Raw genomic sequence first — 12584 nt, 5'->3', positions numbered from 1 at the left:
CTGCTGAGTAGTCTGTTTACAGACCCTGAAAAGTTGTTTTTATTGGCACTGCCCATAAAATCTATACAACATGATGGCTACAAACGGAAAAGACGCATGTGGAATAAACGGCGACGTCCCGACTTCAAATGGTAGTCACTCAGCTGCGGTAAACGGAGCCGCAACCGAGGTACCGTCTCACTCCAAGTTGCAGAATGGAGGGTCCAGGCGGGCTGAGAGGTTTACCTTCAGCCCCGAGCCCACCATAGAGGACATTAGACGTATGCAAGCGGAGTTCACGGACGAACGGGACTGGAACCAGTTCCACCAGCCCCGTAACCTGCTGCTGGCCATGGTCGGGGAGGTGGGCGAAGTGGCGGAGCTCTTCCAGTGGCGCGGGGAGGTGGCGGAGGGCCTGCCTGACTGGACCGAGTCGGAGCGGGAGCAGCTGGCACACGAACTCAGCGACGTGATGATCTACCTGGTGGAGCTCGCCGAGAAGTGTCACGTCGACCTTCCACAAGCGGTGCTTCGGAAAATGGCGCTGAACCGACAGAAATACCCCGCCAGCAAGGTGCACGGCTCGGCCAAAAAGTACACAGAATACAAGGACTGAGTTTGGGTGTCGAGAGGCGGATGGACGCTGGTTGCAGTGACGGCTGGAGCTGCTGTTCACTTCTCTGACAACATGCTGCAGTTTAACTGTGGACTACTACTGAACATTTATGCCCTTGGTTCAAATGGCTTTTTTTTTCTGGGTTGATTGGTTACATGACTATATGAATGCTCTTAACTTGTGTGTATTGTGCAGGATACGCGTTTGTTAGCCCATTCGCCTACATATGCTAAGTCACTTTTATTAGGCAAGGCACTTCCGGGATACTGTATGCTGGCTTTTATTGTGATTAACTTTTAAATCCTGTTTTTAGTCAGATTATTGGTGTGCCTGAGTGAATTTGAGGGAAAGCACACTCTTAATAGAAAATATTACATTTGTGCAGTGCTTTCTGGAAGTATCTAGAAAAATGTTTCTCTTTGAACAGTTTAAAAGTTATAGCTTTAGTTTGGGAGTGTGACAGAGCAGATAAGAAAATTGCTGGAGTTGAAACACAATCATTGTCCTGACCTGAATTGTTTTTGGTTTGTTTTAGGTTTTTAAATTATCCTGTTTTCCCATTAGTGTTGGCTCAACTCTTCTGTTTACATCTCATCTGTCACGTTTTTCCTCCCGAAGTAAAAGTGGTTTTAACTCTGTCCTGTGTATTTTTCACTCATTTATCAATCATTTAAAAGCAGTTGTGATTAGAGCTGCAACAATTACAAAATAATCAATTAATTACCAAGTATTTTGATAATTGAAATTATGCAATGCACAAATGAAATGGGACCTACTACTCACACCTGCAAAAATGCAAATACAATTCAAATTGTGATGAGACAACTCCAGAAGTATTAAATCATTAAGAAGACATTTTGCTTTTTCTTTATGACGTTTATGATGCTAACATCAGTTTACTTGACAATCCAATGGCAAACTTCTTATTTTACATTAGCAGAACATGGTCATATATAGACTTTTTTAACTGCAAAAAAGATTAGATTTAATACAATATCTAGGAAATTAATTGTCAACTATTTTGATAATTGGGTTAAGCAGTTCTTTCAAAATAAAAAATAGTAATCCAAGCTGCGACTAATGGTCTAATACAACACCTCTAAAGTAAATCCCAATTTCATGAAGGTTAGGAAGCTCGTTACAGACATTTTGGAGGCTATTGTCTGAAAAATATTAAAATGTATTTCACTTAAGTTCTTTCAGAGAACATCACACTCTGTAAGTCAAAGTTCATCCCAGAATCAAAAATACATTTTCTCTTTCATACGTTTAGTGCTACTTATACTTCTACATAGTTTTGGTGTGAGTTGCAGAGTGTTGGAGATAACAGCCATCGAGATGTCTGCCGAGATGGCACTCGGCTTGTGGTGCTCATGGTGCCGGAAATACATTGAAATACATTTCAAACAACAGCAATGTCTCTTTCCAGAAATTATGACCCAGTTTTTTGTGAGCAGTTTCATGTTAGAACAATTTCTTCTGTACTGCTGTAGTTGTAGTTCAGAAAATAGTTCCTGCTTGAAACTGCTCACAACGAGGTCTGAGGATAACTTGAGAAACCAGGTCATTTTTTCTGGGAACAAACATTGCTGCTGAGTTTTTCAAATGTAATTTTTCGGCGCTTTGAGTGCCATCTAGTTCCATTATGTTCAAGACAAGGCAGGCATCTCAACTCAGCAACTCACACCAAGACAATCTAGATGGAAAAATAGCACTCTAGGTTAGAAGAATATACGTATGTATATATATATATATATACATTATGAGTCCTTTTAAACTTGATCCACTTTACAGAGGAATGCACATCATGGTATTCATGTGTATCAAAGTGTACACAATGAAAGCCTATAGTTAACTGCACTTAGTTACTTGAAGTGAAACTGAGAAATGAACAGTGTTTGAGTTATATTGAGGTCATGCAGAAGCGGCACATCCAAACCAAAAACTGTATTTAAGTCCGTCAAGGGCAGAAACATCGAATGAATGATAAATATCTCCACACTCTAACAAATTTCTTTTCAGAGTCCTGTAGTCTATGAATTTCATTTTACTGAGGTATTTCTAATGCTTAATCTCCTGACTGTGTTAGAAGTGATCTGACCACAATATTAGAAATCTCTCTCAGTATAGCGCAATACAATTCAAATGTAACTCTAAAACTAATTTTCCTAACTTCTCTTGACACGATTCGACATTACCTGCCTGAAAATGGCCACAGTTAAATGTAATAGCAGATCATTACTGACTCACTCACCATGTAACTTGCAGAGTGGTAGACTGCATTTATGTATCAATTTTATTCAAAAGACTTTCAGTTTTGCCACTTATTCACTCCGTCACACACACTCGCACACACACTCACACTCTGTCTCTGCAGTGAGCTACTATGCAAGCAATCATGCCTTATGAAGGGTTTTAAAAATCTAAAACTAATTATATAAATTATTATATAACTAAATGCTTAAATAAGTTGATGAATTAAAATTATATAAGTTCATGCTTAATAAATACAGTATATGATTCTATAATAAACTGCTAAAATACATAAATTATGATTATCACTGGTGATGAACTGATCAGATATTGGTGGTCAAAGGTCAAAGTCATGGTGACGTCACTAAACACATTTTTGGCCACAGCTCAAGATTTCATATGTAAATTATGACAAAATCACACACTGATTATTTCACTGTCCAAGTTAATTAAATTATAAATAACTAAAATTCTAAACAGATACTTAAACATGAGAATAACTGAATATTTAATAGTCAGATGTGGGTATATATATAAATGAGTAAAGAAATAAAAATGAATTTAACATTTATATATTTAATGTGTCATTTCGTTATTTGTTTATGGTTATTTACTGATTAAATGCTTTATTACTGTTATCTCTTGCTTTATTATTATTTCTGTGACATTTGTGAATTACACATTTTTTATTTATTAACTTATTTAAGCATTTATCATGCAATTACACATTTACCCATTAATTAAGGTATTTAATTATATGATTATTTATGTATTTATATATATTTAGTTTTGACCCTTAAAATCCTCCATAACACTGAACCAACAGGAACAATTTTAGGGTTCAGTGTCTTGCCTAAGACACTTACAAGAGCCGCAGGTTGAACCACCAACGCGAGACGAATGTGATTAGCGAACAACCTGCTGTACCTCCGGAGCACGCTCACTGTGGTGATGTAATGATTTACTCTGAGCTTGTAACAATCTTATTTAAATCAGCAGGAGTTAGCAGGGGAAAGTAAGTAAGATGTCTAGCAGTATATTTCACCTGGAATAAAACTTTGATAAATCCTTCAGCAATGATTTGAAATGCAGAGCACATTGGTAAAACGTGTGACTCTGTGTGTGTCTGTGTGCAAGAGGGGGGGCATTTAGCATAACATAGCGATGAAAACGTCTGTCTGATTTTTCATTTGATGTGTTTCGAGACACAAACGTCGCCCTCAGCTGTACAGCCTGGTATTTACTCAGCCGCGTGAGTCATCCACAGACTGTAAAGGAGAACAGTCATGCATCACTAAAATGTTGCTGTGTGCAAGTCGAGCCTCACTTCAAAGTAAACAGTTTTTTACTTAAGCAGATATGACACAGCATGCCACATTAAGAATGAGCGATTGTCCACTTTCTTGGCGTGTCTCCAGAAACTTGGATGTGCAAACTCTCCTCCTCTTCTGGCACTGGAATGTGTAAATTCATCATTTTCATTTGAAGCTCGTGGAGTGAAGGTTAGAGGAGAACACAAGGGTTAAGCTCTTTTCGTTATTGATCAAATGGAGTAGAAGGACCACAGATTTGTTTTTCATGATCATAAATCTTTAGCTGCTACATAACTCTTCCACAAATTCTACAGTTCTGGCTCTGCAGCAGATCCTCTCCAGCAGCAGTTCGTCCAAAACATAAGCCATTCTCCTCACGCAGTTTGTAATGCACAGTGAACATCATTGCAAAGCAGCGTGCGCTGTCTTAAACGGGAGATCGTGACACTTTGTAGGTGCCATCTCAATATTCACTGTCTAAATGTGTGCCAGTCAGGTAGCAACCTGCAATTACAGCTGTCTCAGGAGAGGAAAATGTAAGCATTTCCAGCCCGCATCATTGTTCTTCCTGCAGTTTTCCATCCCACTGCTTCTCTGAGAGTACACAGGCACTGCCAAATGTTATCCTGAAGAGGTTTGGTAAGAAGTCTTCACTTTTTCAGACTGGGATATAATGAGGATGTAGCATATTTCCACGGTATGGATTGGCATCAAACTGCTGCACATATAAGGAGTCAGATATGAAGGAAGACTTTCTAAATCTGTCCCTGAACGCAGCTCTAACCTGACTGACACCAGAATCAATGTTTGTATCAATTAGATGGTTGCATGCAGCATATACAGATCCAGAGCAATACATTTCACTGGCACACTGTCACAGCTTGCTATATGTTATGTGGTCTATAAACACCTATCTTAAATTAATACAGTATAAGTGGTTAATGCAGACATATGTGACACCAATGGAATTAAACTGATATAATCAAAACATATCCCACATAAGCACAAATGTATGGAAACTAGAGGAACGTTGTTGTATTTGGCAGTGCAGAAAGAGTAAAACATTCTGGGAAGACATAAAAGTTATAATCAAGAAGATTATTTCATTTTCTGTCGGGCTTAAATCCAGAGAAACATAATTATAGTAAAAATGAATGGGCTTTTTTAGAATTCAGCTCGCCTTATGCCAGAAAATGAATTGCACTGCTATAGAAAAAGATTCACAAACCAAGAACTACTACTACTTTAAGATGGACGTTATCAACCCCTACATTAGAAAGAACAACTTGGTATTACCTGTAGTTACATGAAAACTGCACTGTAAGACAGCTGAAGCTGGTTTAACTTGGAAATGCAAGTTTACCTGCTGCATTGAGAACGCAAGTTATCTCAACTTGAAGATTACCTTTGCTTCAGTCAGTTTCACTTGTTGTTTCAACTTAATACTGCAAGTTAAAACAAATACTTTACATTATCAGTGCAAGAAGACCTACCTAGTTGACCAAACACACATTTCTGCATTATTGTAACTCACAGAACTCTTGCAGTACATCAATATTTATTTTTTTTAAAAAGGCTAATTTAACACAAGGGTCTCACAAACTTTCAAACTGCATGAGAGAAAAAAGAGATCAGGAAGGACAGAGAGAGATAAAGTAGGATGAGTTGTACGGAGGCAGAATGTGGATACTGAGAGCTTTAAATCTCTCACACAATAAACTTCATTGTCTAAAGATTCCTTAACACAGTTTTAGAGCCACAAGAAATATTCACATGCTTTAACACCTACAGTTCAGTTCAGTATTTTTCATCCACACTTGACTTACTTTGTCCATACCTGAGCTGCACTGTACCTGAGCAGGTATGCAAACCGCCATCTAACTTAGAAACAATATTCATGTTGGCTATGGAGGGAGTGATAAAGAATAACCTGATAGTCCGCCTATATAGATGGTTTCAGCATGTCCTGAGGACAAAGTAACAAAAAACATGGAAACAAAACAGAAATGGGAATTAGAAACTGATATTATTGTCACTGATGAAATGTGAGAAAAGACATGCCTTGACTGTCACAGGTTGACAAGCAGTCCTACCTGGAGAGAGTTTGAATAAAAAACCAGAATGAGAGTATTTCAGTATCTCATTAATTGGTGAGATACAGCAACACCTCAGAATTTCAGAGGAGAGAATGTGGGACGATCAGAGACCATACCCACATTTTTGATTGATTGTCCCAAATTATATAAATGTTAGAGACATTCAGGGGGTAGACCTACCTGTAGAGCCTACAATCTTTATATTCAGAAAGACTCCAGAGGATGTAGAGTCTAAAAACCAGATAGACTCACTCTGGGTGTTGCTGCTGATGTAAAAATCATTATGGTGTAATATAAAGCCCCCAACTGCACAACAGTGGAGGGAAAGGTCAAAAAAGTTTTTATTTAATGGAAAGCATAACAGCCAAACTCCAGCTAAGGACTGATGCCTTCAACATTAAATGGACACAAGTAATATTACAGCTACCAAGACTGATTATGAACACAAAGGTGCTAGATGGGTGCAGTCTACATTTAATTGGGCTCATGTCTGCAGATGTGACTGCGTGCAAAAACACAAGCTCCAGAATAAGTTAATGACAGTTTACTTCAAGTTTCAATGTGAAATAAAGAATATATACTGCTATCAATCTAAACATGCATTTATACATGACAAATGAAAGAATAGCAGTAGAAACAATTAATAAACTTCACAAAACACATTAAACATATTAGGCTAAACAGTTTGAATATAGTTGGTGCTGAGGTGAACCAAAAGTAATGGAAATTAATCAAGTTACATTACTTTAAAAAATAACTGACAAACGGGTGATGCAGGACTTGGATCATCCTGAAGGAGTTTACTTTGCAGTAATGGCCTGCTCACTGTACAGTATCCCTCTTAATACAAGGTTATTTACTAAAAGAAAAAAATAGTGATTCAAAAATTACTATATTGATTTAGAAATGCTCCAGAATCTACGACATGTCTATAGCAATGGTCTCTTATTCATATCAGATGTCTGCTTTTCAGAAATAAGACTGTAGAATATCGTCATTGAACAAACAGAATCAAGTATTCAACAAAGCTGTGAAAAAACTAATCTAATGTAGTTCGTTATCATGCACTACTTCATTTAACGCAAATGAGAGACTTTATCTCTATCTGACCATTGACGCTGTAAAATAATTTTCCATTCACAAAATCCGCCTTCATGTTTCTCCAGGCTGCGGTGATGGGGATCCTCTCAGAGATCCTTGTAAGTCTTTAAGACTTTAAGCACACTTAAGAATGAATATGTAATGGTGGATTCCATTTACTTTTGATAAGTGTACTCCATGTACTCTCTACCTGCCATGTGATGGAAGTGTTTTTTTTGTTTTTTTTTTATAGTCAGAGTGGGCAAATGGCTTGGAAACGCTACAAATACATCAAAGTTGTCTGAGAGTGGGAACCACCTCGCAAATGTCATGGTAAATTGTGTGTTTGCAGGCAGAAGTTTTATGCTTGGACCGCTCCAAAGCAAACAACAAAGAGGACTCACATCTGCAATGCGCCGATTTTTAAGGGTGCACTTATTAATATGTTGCATTTTGTTTACTTAAAAGTGAGACATAAATGTACAGCTGTTATCTTGAAGTGCAGGCTTAAGTCTCTCCGTGTGTTTATTTCACGTATTAACACTTGAAAGGATAACTTTGGTATTTCTCAACCTGGACCTGGATCTTCCCATATTTTGGGGTCTAAGTGACTAATGGAGACAATTTTTGAAATTGGTCCATTATTGAGGGAGAGCGCTGCAGCCGTCAGAAGCAAAATGCTGCAATGTAATCCTTATTTGTAACTGTGCGCCGTCAGTGTGTCCACTAAAAGTGCTTATTTTCGCCACTGACAGGCTCAGATTGTAACTATAAGTGTCTGACAACATTACGGAAAGGATTGCTAGAGAGAGACCTTTTTTCTTTTTTAAGATACATTTTCTTGAAGCAGGACCAGCTGTTTTATTGCTCTCACCAAACTTGCCAGACTCTTTTTGCAGAAATTCATTAAGTCATTTTAACATAGTCATCATCATCTTCATTGAAACTCAAAAGGTGTATATATTTCCTCATGTGGTGTTCCCCAGGGGTCAATTTTAGGCCCATGATTGTTTCATTTATACTTGTTAATCAATAATTAAAATAATTGTTAGTTGCAGAACTAAAAGTAAATATCAAAACAGAGCAGGTCATAGAAACATAAAGGGGCTGCAACAGCAAGAATACTGTATGAAGAACACACACAATCTGAACTTGTACATTACAAAGATGTAATAAGGGCAGTGGGATTATAGCAATAATCATAATCATGATTATTATGATTTATAGTGAATTCATGATTAAGCACAATTATTCAGTGATTTGAGAACATCATAAGCCTTTATTGAACTTCTTTAAACATGATGACTTTGAACTCTAATATAACTGAACTGAAGAACAAGACATAAATGAAAAAAAAAACAAAACCGAAAAAAGTGTCTGCTTAGTTCATGCAGCTCTGTGTCAACGTTGTAAAGTGTCCGCTTGTCGCCCTCCCTCTCTTTCTCTGTTACAAATATGCAGAAAAAGTTTGTAGTTTAACACAAACAGCAACGAACGTGTAACTCAACAGCATCCTGTCCCGCTGTGCCGGCTTAGTTTTACCTTTAATCTTGACTAAAGGCTGCCTTTCTGTCGTCTTCTGTAAGTTGTTTCATATTCAGTCAACACACGCTGAAACTGAAACTGGCTGGAAAGGAATTTAAATTTAAATTTGATTAAACCCAGCTCTACCAAGTATATAAATCACATAAATTGGCCAAAAAGAAAGGAATTATCACAGAGGGTACTGCAAAGAACAGATAAATATAGAAATCCATAATGTACTTTGAAATATAAACAACTGCCCCCCAAAAAACATGAGTATAAATGATGTAATGAGCCACAATTAGAGCTTCAAGGAAATAATCAAAACCATAACAGAAAAGAGTAATTTAAAAATGTACTGAGAGTATTTCAAAGTTAAAGAATTATTAGACATTATAGTCAAAGACTGTCATAATGTATAACTGTAAAAAAAAAAGCTAAAAAAAGTGTTAAAAATCAAATAAAACCTAAAACCTCTGTAACTGGGTCAACTTATCTGGAAACACAATGTGTGTGTTACCTTAATTAAGCCAATGACACACAGTTATATATTTCCCTGTCCCCCAGTGATGAGACCTATTGATAAACTATCTGAATATATCAAGGATTTTAATAACTGGATGTCAAGTAGCCAATGACAAGACAGAAATCCTGATTACTGGGGCAAAGGCTTACAGACAGGAAACCACCTGTTGTCACAGCAGTCTCAGGAAAGCAGCGAGTGTGGTAATGTCTTTCTTGTAATTAGTAAGGTTAATTTGGTATTAAAGTCCTTGTGCCATTCATTTTTTATTTTTAACTATCACTGGAGTCCCATAAATATCGGAGGAGCACAATGTATGGTGAACGTGTTGTGAGAAGTAGGGGAAGCTATTATTTAAACTCCATAGGCTCCAGTGTATCAGGCCACAGAAGTAATGGTAGAATAAAATCCATTTTAATGATGAACAGGGAGGAGCCTTAGAAAACTGCTGAAAACTAAGCTCTGTAATAGGAGGATCCTTGTTAGGTATAAAAGAAGGCTCCTGAGAGTTTCTAGTCAGCGTGCTTTCCGGCTGGACCAGCCCTCAGTTTACTGTGTTTTACCTACAATAAATCTGTTCTCACACTGAATTCTGCTGGACGTGAGTTTTATTGATTTTTCTAAAAACAATGAGAACTTTCGGCCCATCTGAAGGTTTATTCCCCCCAAACATTTAAGTCCAAAATCTTATTGTAATCTTGAATGCTGCTCTCGCTTTCACTTTTAAGAAATATTTATGAAGTCAGGAGAATTTTTTTTATCCCAGGACAACGCTGAAAAGCTTGTCTGTGCTTTTATTTCCAGTCAGTTAAACCGCCGTAACGTGCTGCTCTCAGGAATATCCAAAAAAGCCTTTTGATTGACTGCAGCTACACCAGTTACTAGAGTTTTAGCCAGAAAAGGGAAAGAAAAAGGTCACTACACTGGCTCCCAGTAAAGTTTAGGTCTGACTTTAAAATTTTATTACTCATCTTTAAGGCCCTACAACCCTGTAGCACCCTCGGACAGGCTTGTGAAACATGCTGAATGAAAATGACAGTGAAGATGGGGAGCGACGTGAAAACAAACCCTATGATGATGCTTTAAATTTCTCAAATCATGTGATGGGTATGTATCGAATGCCAAGATAATTAATTTTGTATTTGATCAATGTGCTCTGTCAATAATTGGCATGAAAACTTCCCAAAAGAAGATAGAAAGATGGTGCTTTCTCTCCTCCCCTAAAAGCTAAAATTGAACGCCTATCTTTTCTTGTTCATTAACAAAATGAAGCTGTTGCCATGGATACAGGCAGCCTTGTGTACATTTTAAACACAGATACAGGCACGACAGGACGAGCACCGATTGAAGTTTACAGCTTTAGTTGAGATAACATAAAAGGTCTGAGATACGGCAAGACACAGCCACGAGTTTAGGAATTGCTTCTGTACTATGAAGAGTGGATTTTTCCTATCTTGGAAACTTAAGTAAAGATAGGACAAGTGCTTTGGTAATGCTTTTGTAATGAGGCCCCAGGTCGCCCCCCCCAAAAAATTGGTGAATCTGCCTTTAGCTTTTATGCTGGTTAAACAGAGTGTATCTTACTATTTAAAAGCGGTCTCTCTCTGGTCTCTGATTATTTCCATAATGTTATCAGAAACTTATAACTTATAACAAGCACCGATGTTAGTTTCACTAACAGCTGCAGTCTCCCTCAATACTGGACCAGTTACAAAAACTGTTGGCGCAAAAACATGCGACAACAGGTTGAAAAATACCAAAACGACCCTTTAAGACTTTGTTTAAAAATGCTGCGTCTGGTGCCGTCGTGTTTTTATATTGCCATCTTATGAGATAGACGTTGGAAGTTTGCTGCGGTGCTATTCCTTTTCTGAAGACGACGCAGTGGGCTTAATTACATTGAAAACTTTTGATGAGTTTAAATCTTAGATTTTCCTCTACTTTATAGTGGTCAGCCCAGCAGGCTTCAAAAGGAAGTGGGACGTCTATGTCTTCATGCTCACACAGATAAGCGTTCAAAGAGACATTTTACTCCAGTGAATGTATTTATTTTGTGTGTGTGTGTGTGTGTGTGTGTGTGTGTGTGTGTGTGTGTGTGTTTGAATACGCTGCGGTTTCTCTCTTTCTTTCTGGCCACTTCCTCCTCCTTTTCACTATCTGAGTCACACACACATAGACGCTCTTTTATCCTGTCATAGAGACAGCAGTGGGAGCTGTCAGATCTCACACAGTGGGGTTACACAGCAGCAGGGGTTCACATCACATCACATCCCACACATACACGTGTACACGCACAAACACACACAGACGCTTTTATTTTGGACCATTGCTAATGGCCAGGCATGATTTCTTTCCTTTTGTGTGGTGCCGCCGCAGACAAAATCATCTTGAATACCCCAAACTGATCCAGTCTGAACATCAACTACTTGGCAGTTTTCTTCCTTTTCATAAACCTGACAGCTGAGCCAATACAGCAACATCGCACGTCAAATTCCCTGCCAATAAGTTTAAACATTTATATGAGAGTCTGTGTGGTTTACAATCAGTTCAATCTTTGTGGATTTGGTCACATGATTGCTTTTCTATAAAACGCATTTCTGAAAACTACTGTACCTGGTCTCTACATTTATGTTATAATAAATAGCATGTTGTGTGATATAAATGGCTGAAGCTTCCAAAGAAAAATATTTTTTTTGACACTTACAAGAAAAATAAAGATAAAAAAGATGTTTTTGTATCGACCTGAAGCAGCCTAGGGAAGCAATGCAAGAAAATACAATGAACTTCTTCTTCTTTTCGTCTCTCTGATCTTGTTTTTCACCTTTGACACCCGTGGTTACTCAACAAATACACGGATGCAGCACTTTTGTTTTTGCTCCGATTTTTCATGAGTTGAAGTAAAATACCTGGGACTTCTTCTGTGCACGGAAGAAGGCTTATTATTTCTTTCAAATTTTGTTCACAGATTTGTCAAAATTAGTTTGCGAGCACTTCTCTTTTGGCAACATGATCAATCCACCTGACAGGTGCAGCATATCAAGATGCTGATTTAACAGCATGATTATTACACAGGTGTGCCTTGGGCTGCTCGTGTTAGTGAGGCGAACTGCTCAATAACATGGATCTGAACAGATTTGTGCACAGAATATTTAATGTTGACACCTGGTTTAAGGCAAACAATTTGTCACACAACACAAAGA

The 12584-nt window shown here is 37.8% G+C and overlaps 1 protein-coding gene across 1 annotated transcript; it reads left to right on the top strand.

Moving 5' to 3' along the window:
- Positions 1 to 60: 60 nt before the first annotated feature.
- Positions 61 to 1233, top strand: dctpp1 (dCTP pyrophosphatase 1). Its single transcript, XM_084715119.1, has one exon. The coding sequence runs from the start codon at positions 71 to 73 to the stop codon at positions 593 to 595; it is 525 nt and encodes a 174-aa protein (XP_084571245.1). The 5' UTR covers positions 61 to 70; the 3' UTR covers positions 596 to 1233.
- The last annotated feature ends 11351 nt before the right edge of the window (positions 1234 to 12584 follow it).

The sequence above is a fragment of the Lutjanus erythropterus genome, chromosome 3 (assembly GCF_056507025.1).
Source record: "Lutjanus erythropterus isolate fLutEry1 chromosome 3, fLutEry1.hap2, whole genome shotgun sequence".
In the NCBI taxonomy this organism is placed as follows: Eukaryota; Metazoa; Chordata; class Actinopteri; order Lutjaniformes; family Lutjanidae; genus Lutjanus; species Lutjanus erythropterus.
This window is presented reverse-complemented; position numbering and strand designations above follow the sequence as displayed.

Excerpts from the sequence above, each read along its gene's own strand:
- dctpp1 (XM_084715119.1), top strand. The coding sequence starts at position 71 with ATGATGGCTACAAACGGAAAAGACGCATGTGGAATAAACGGCGACGTC.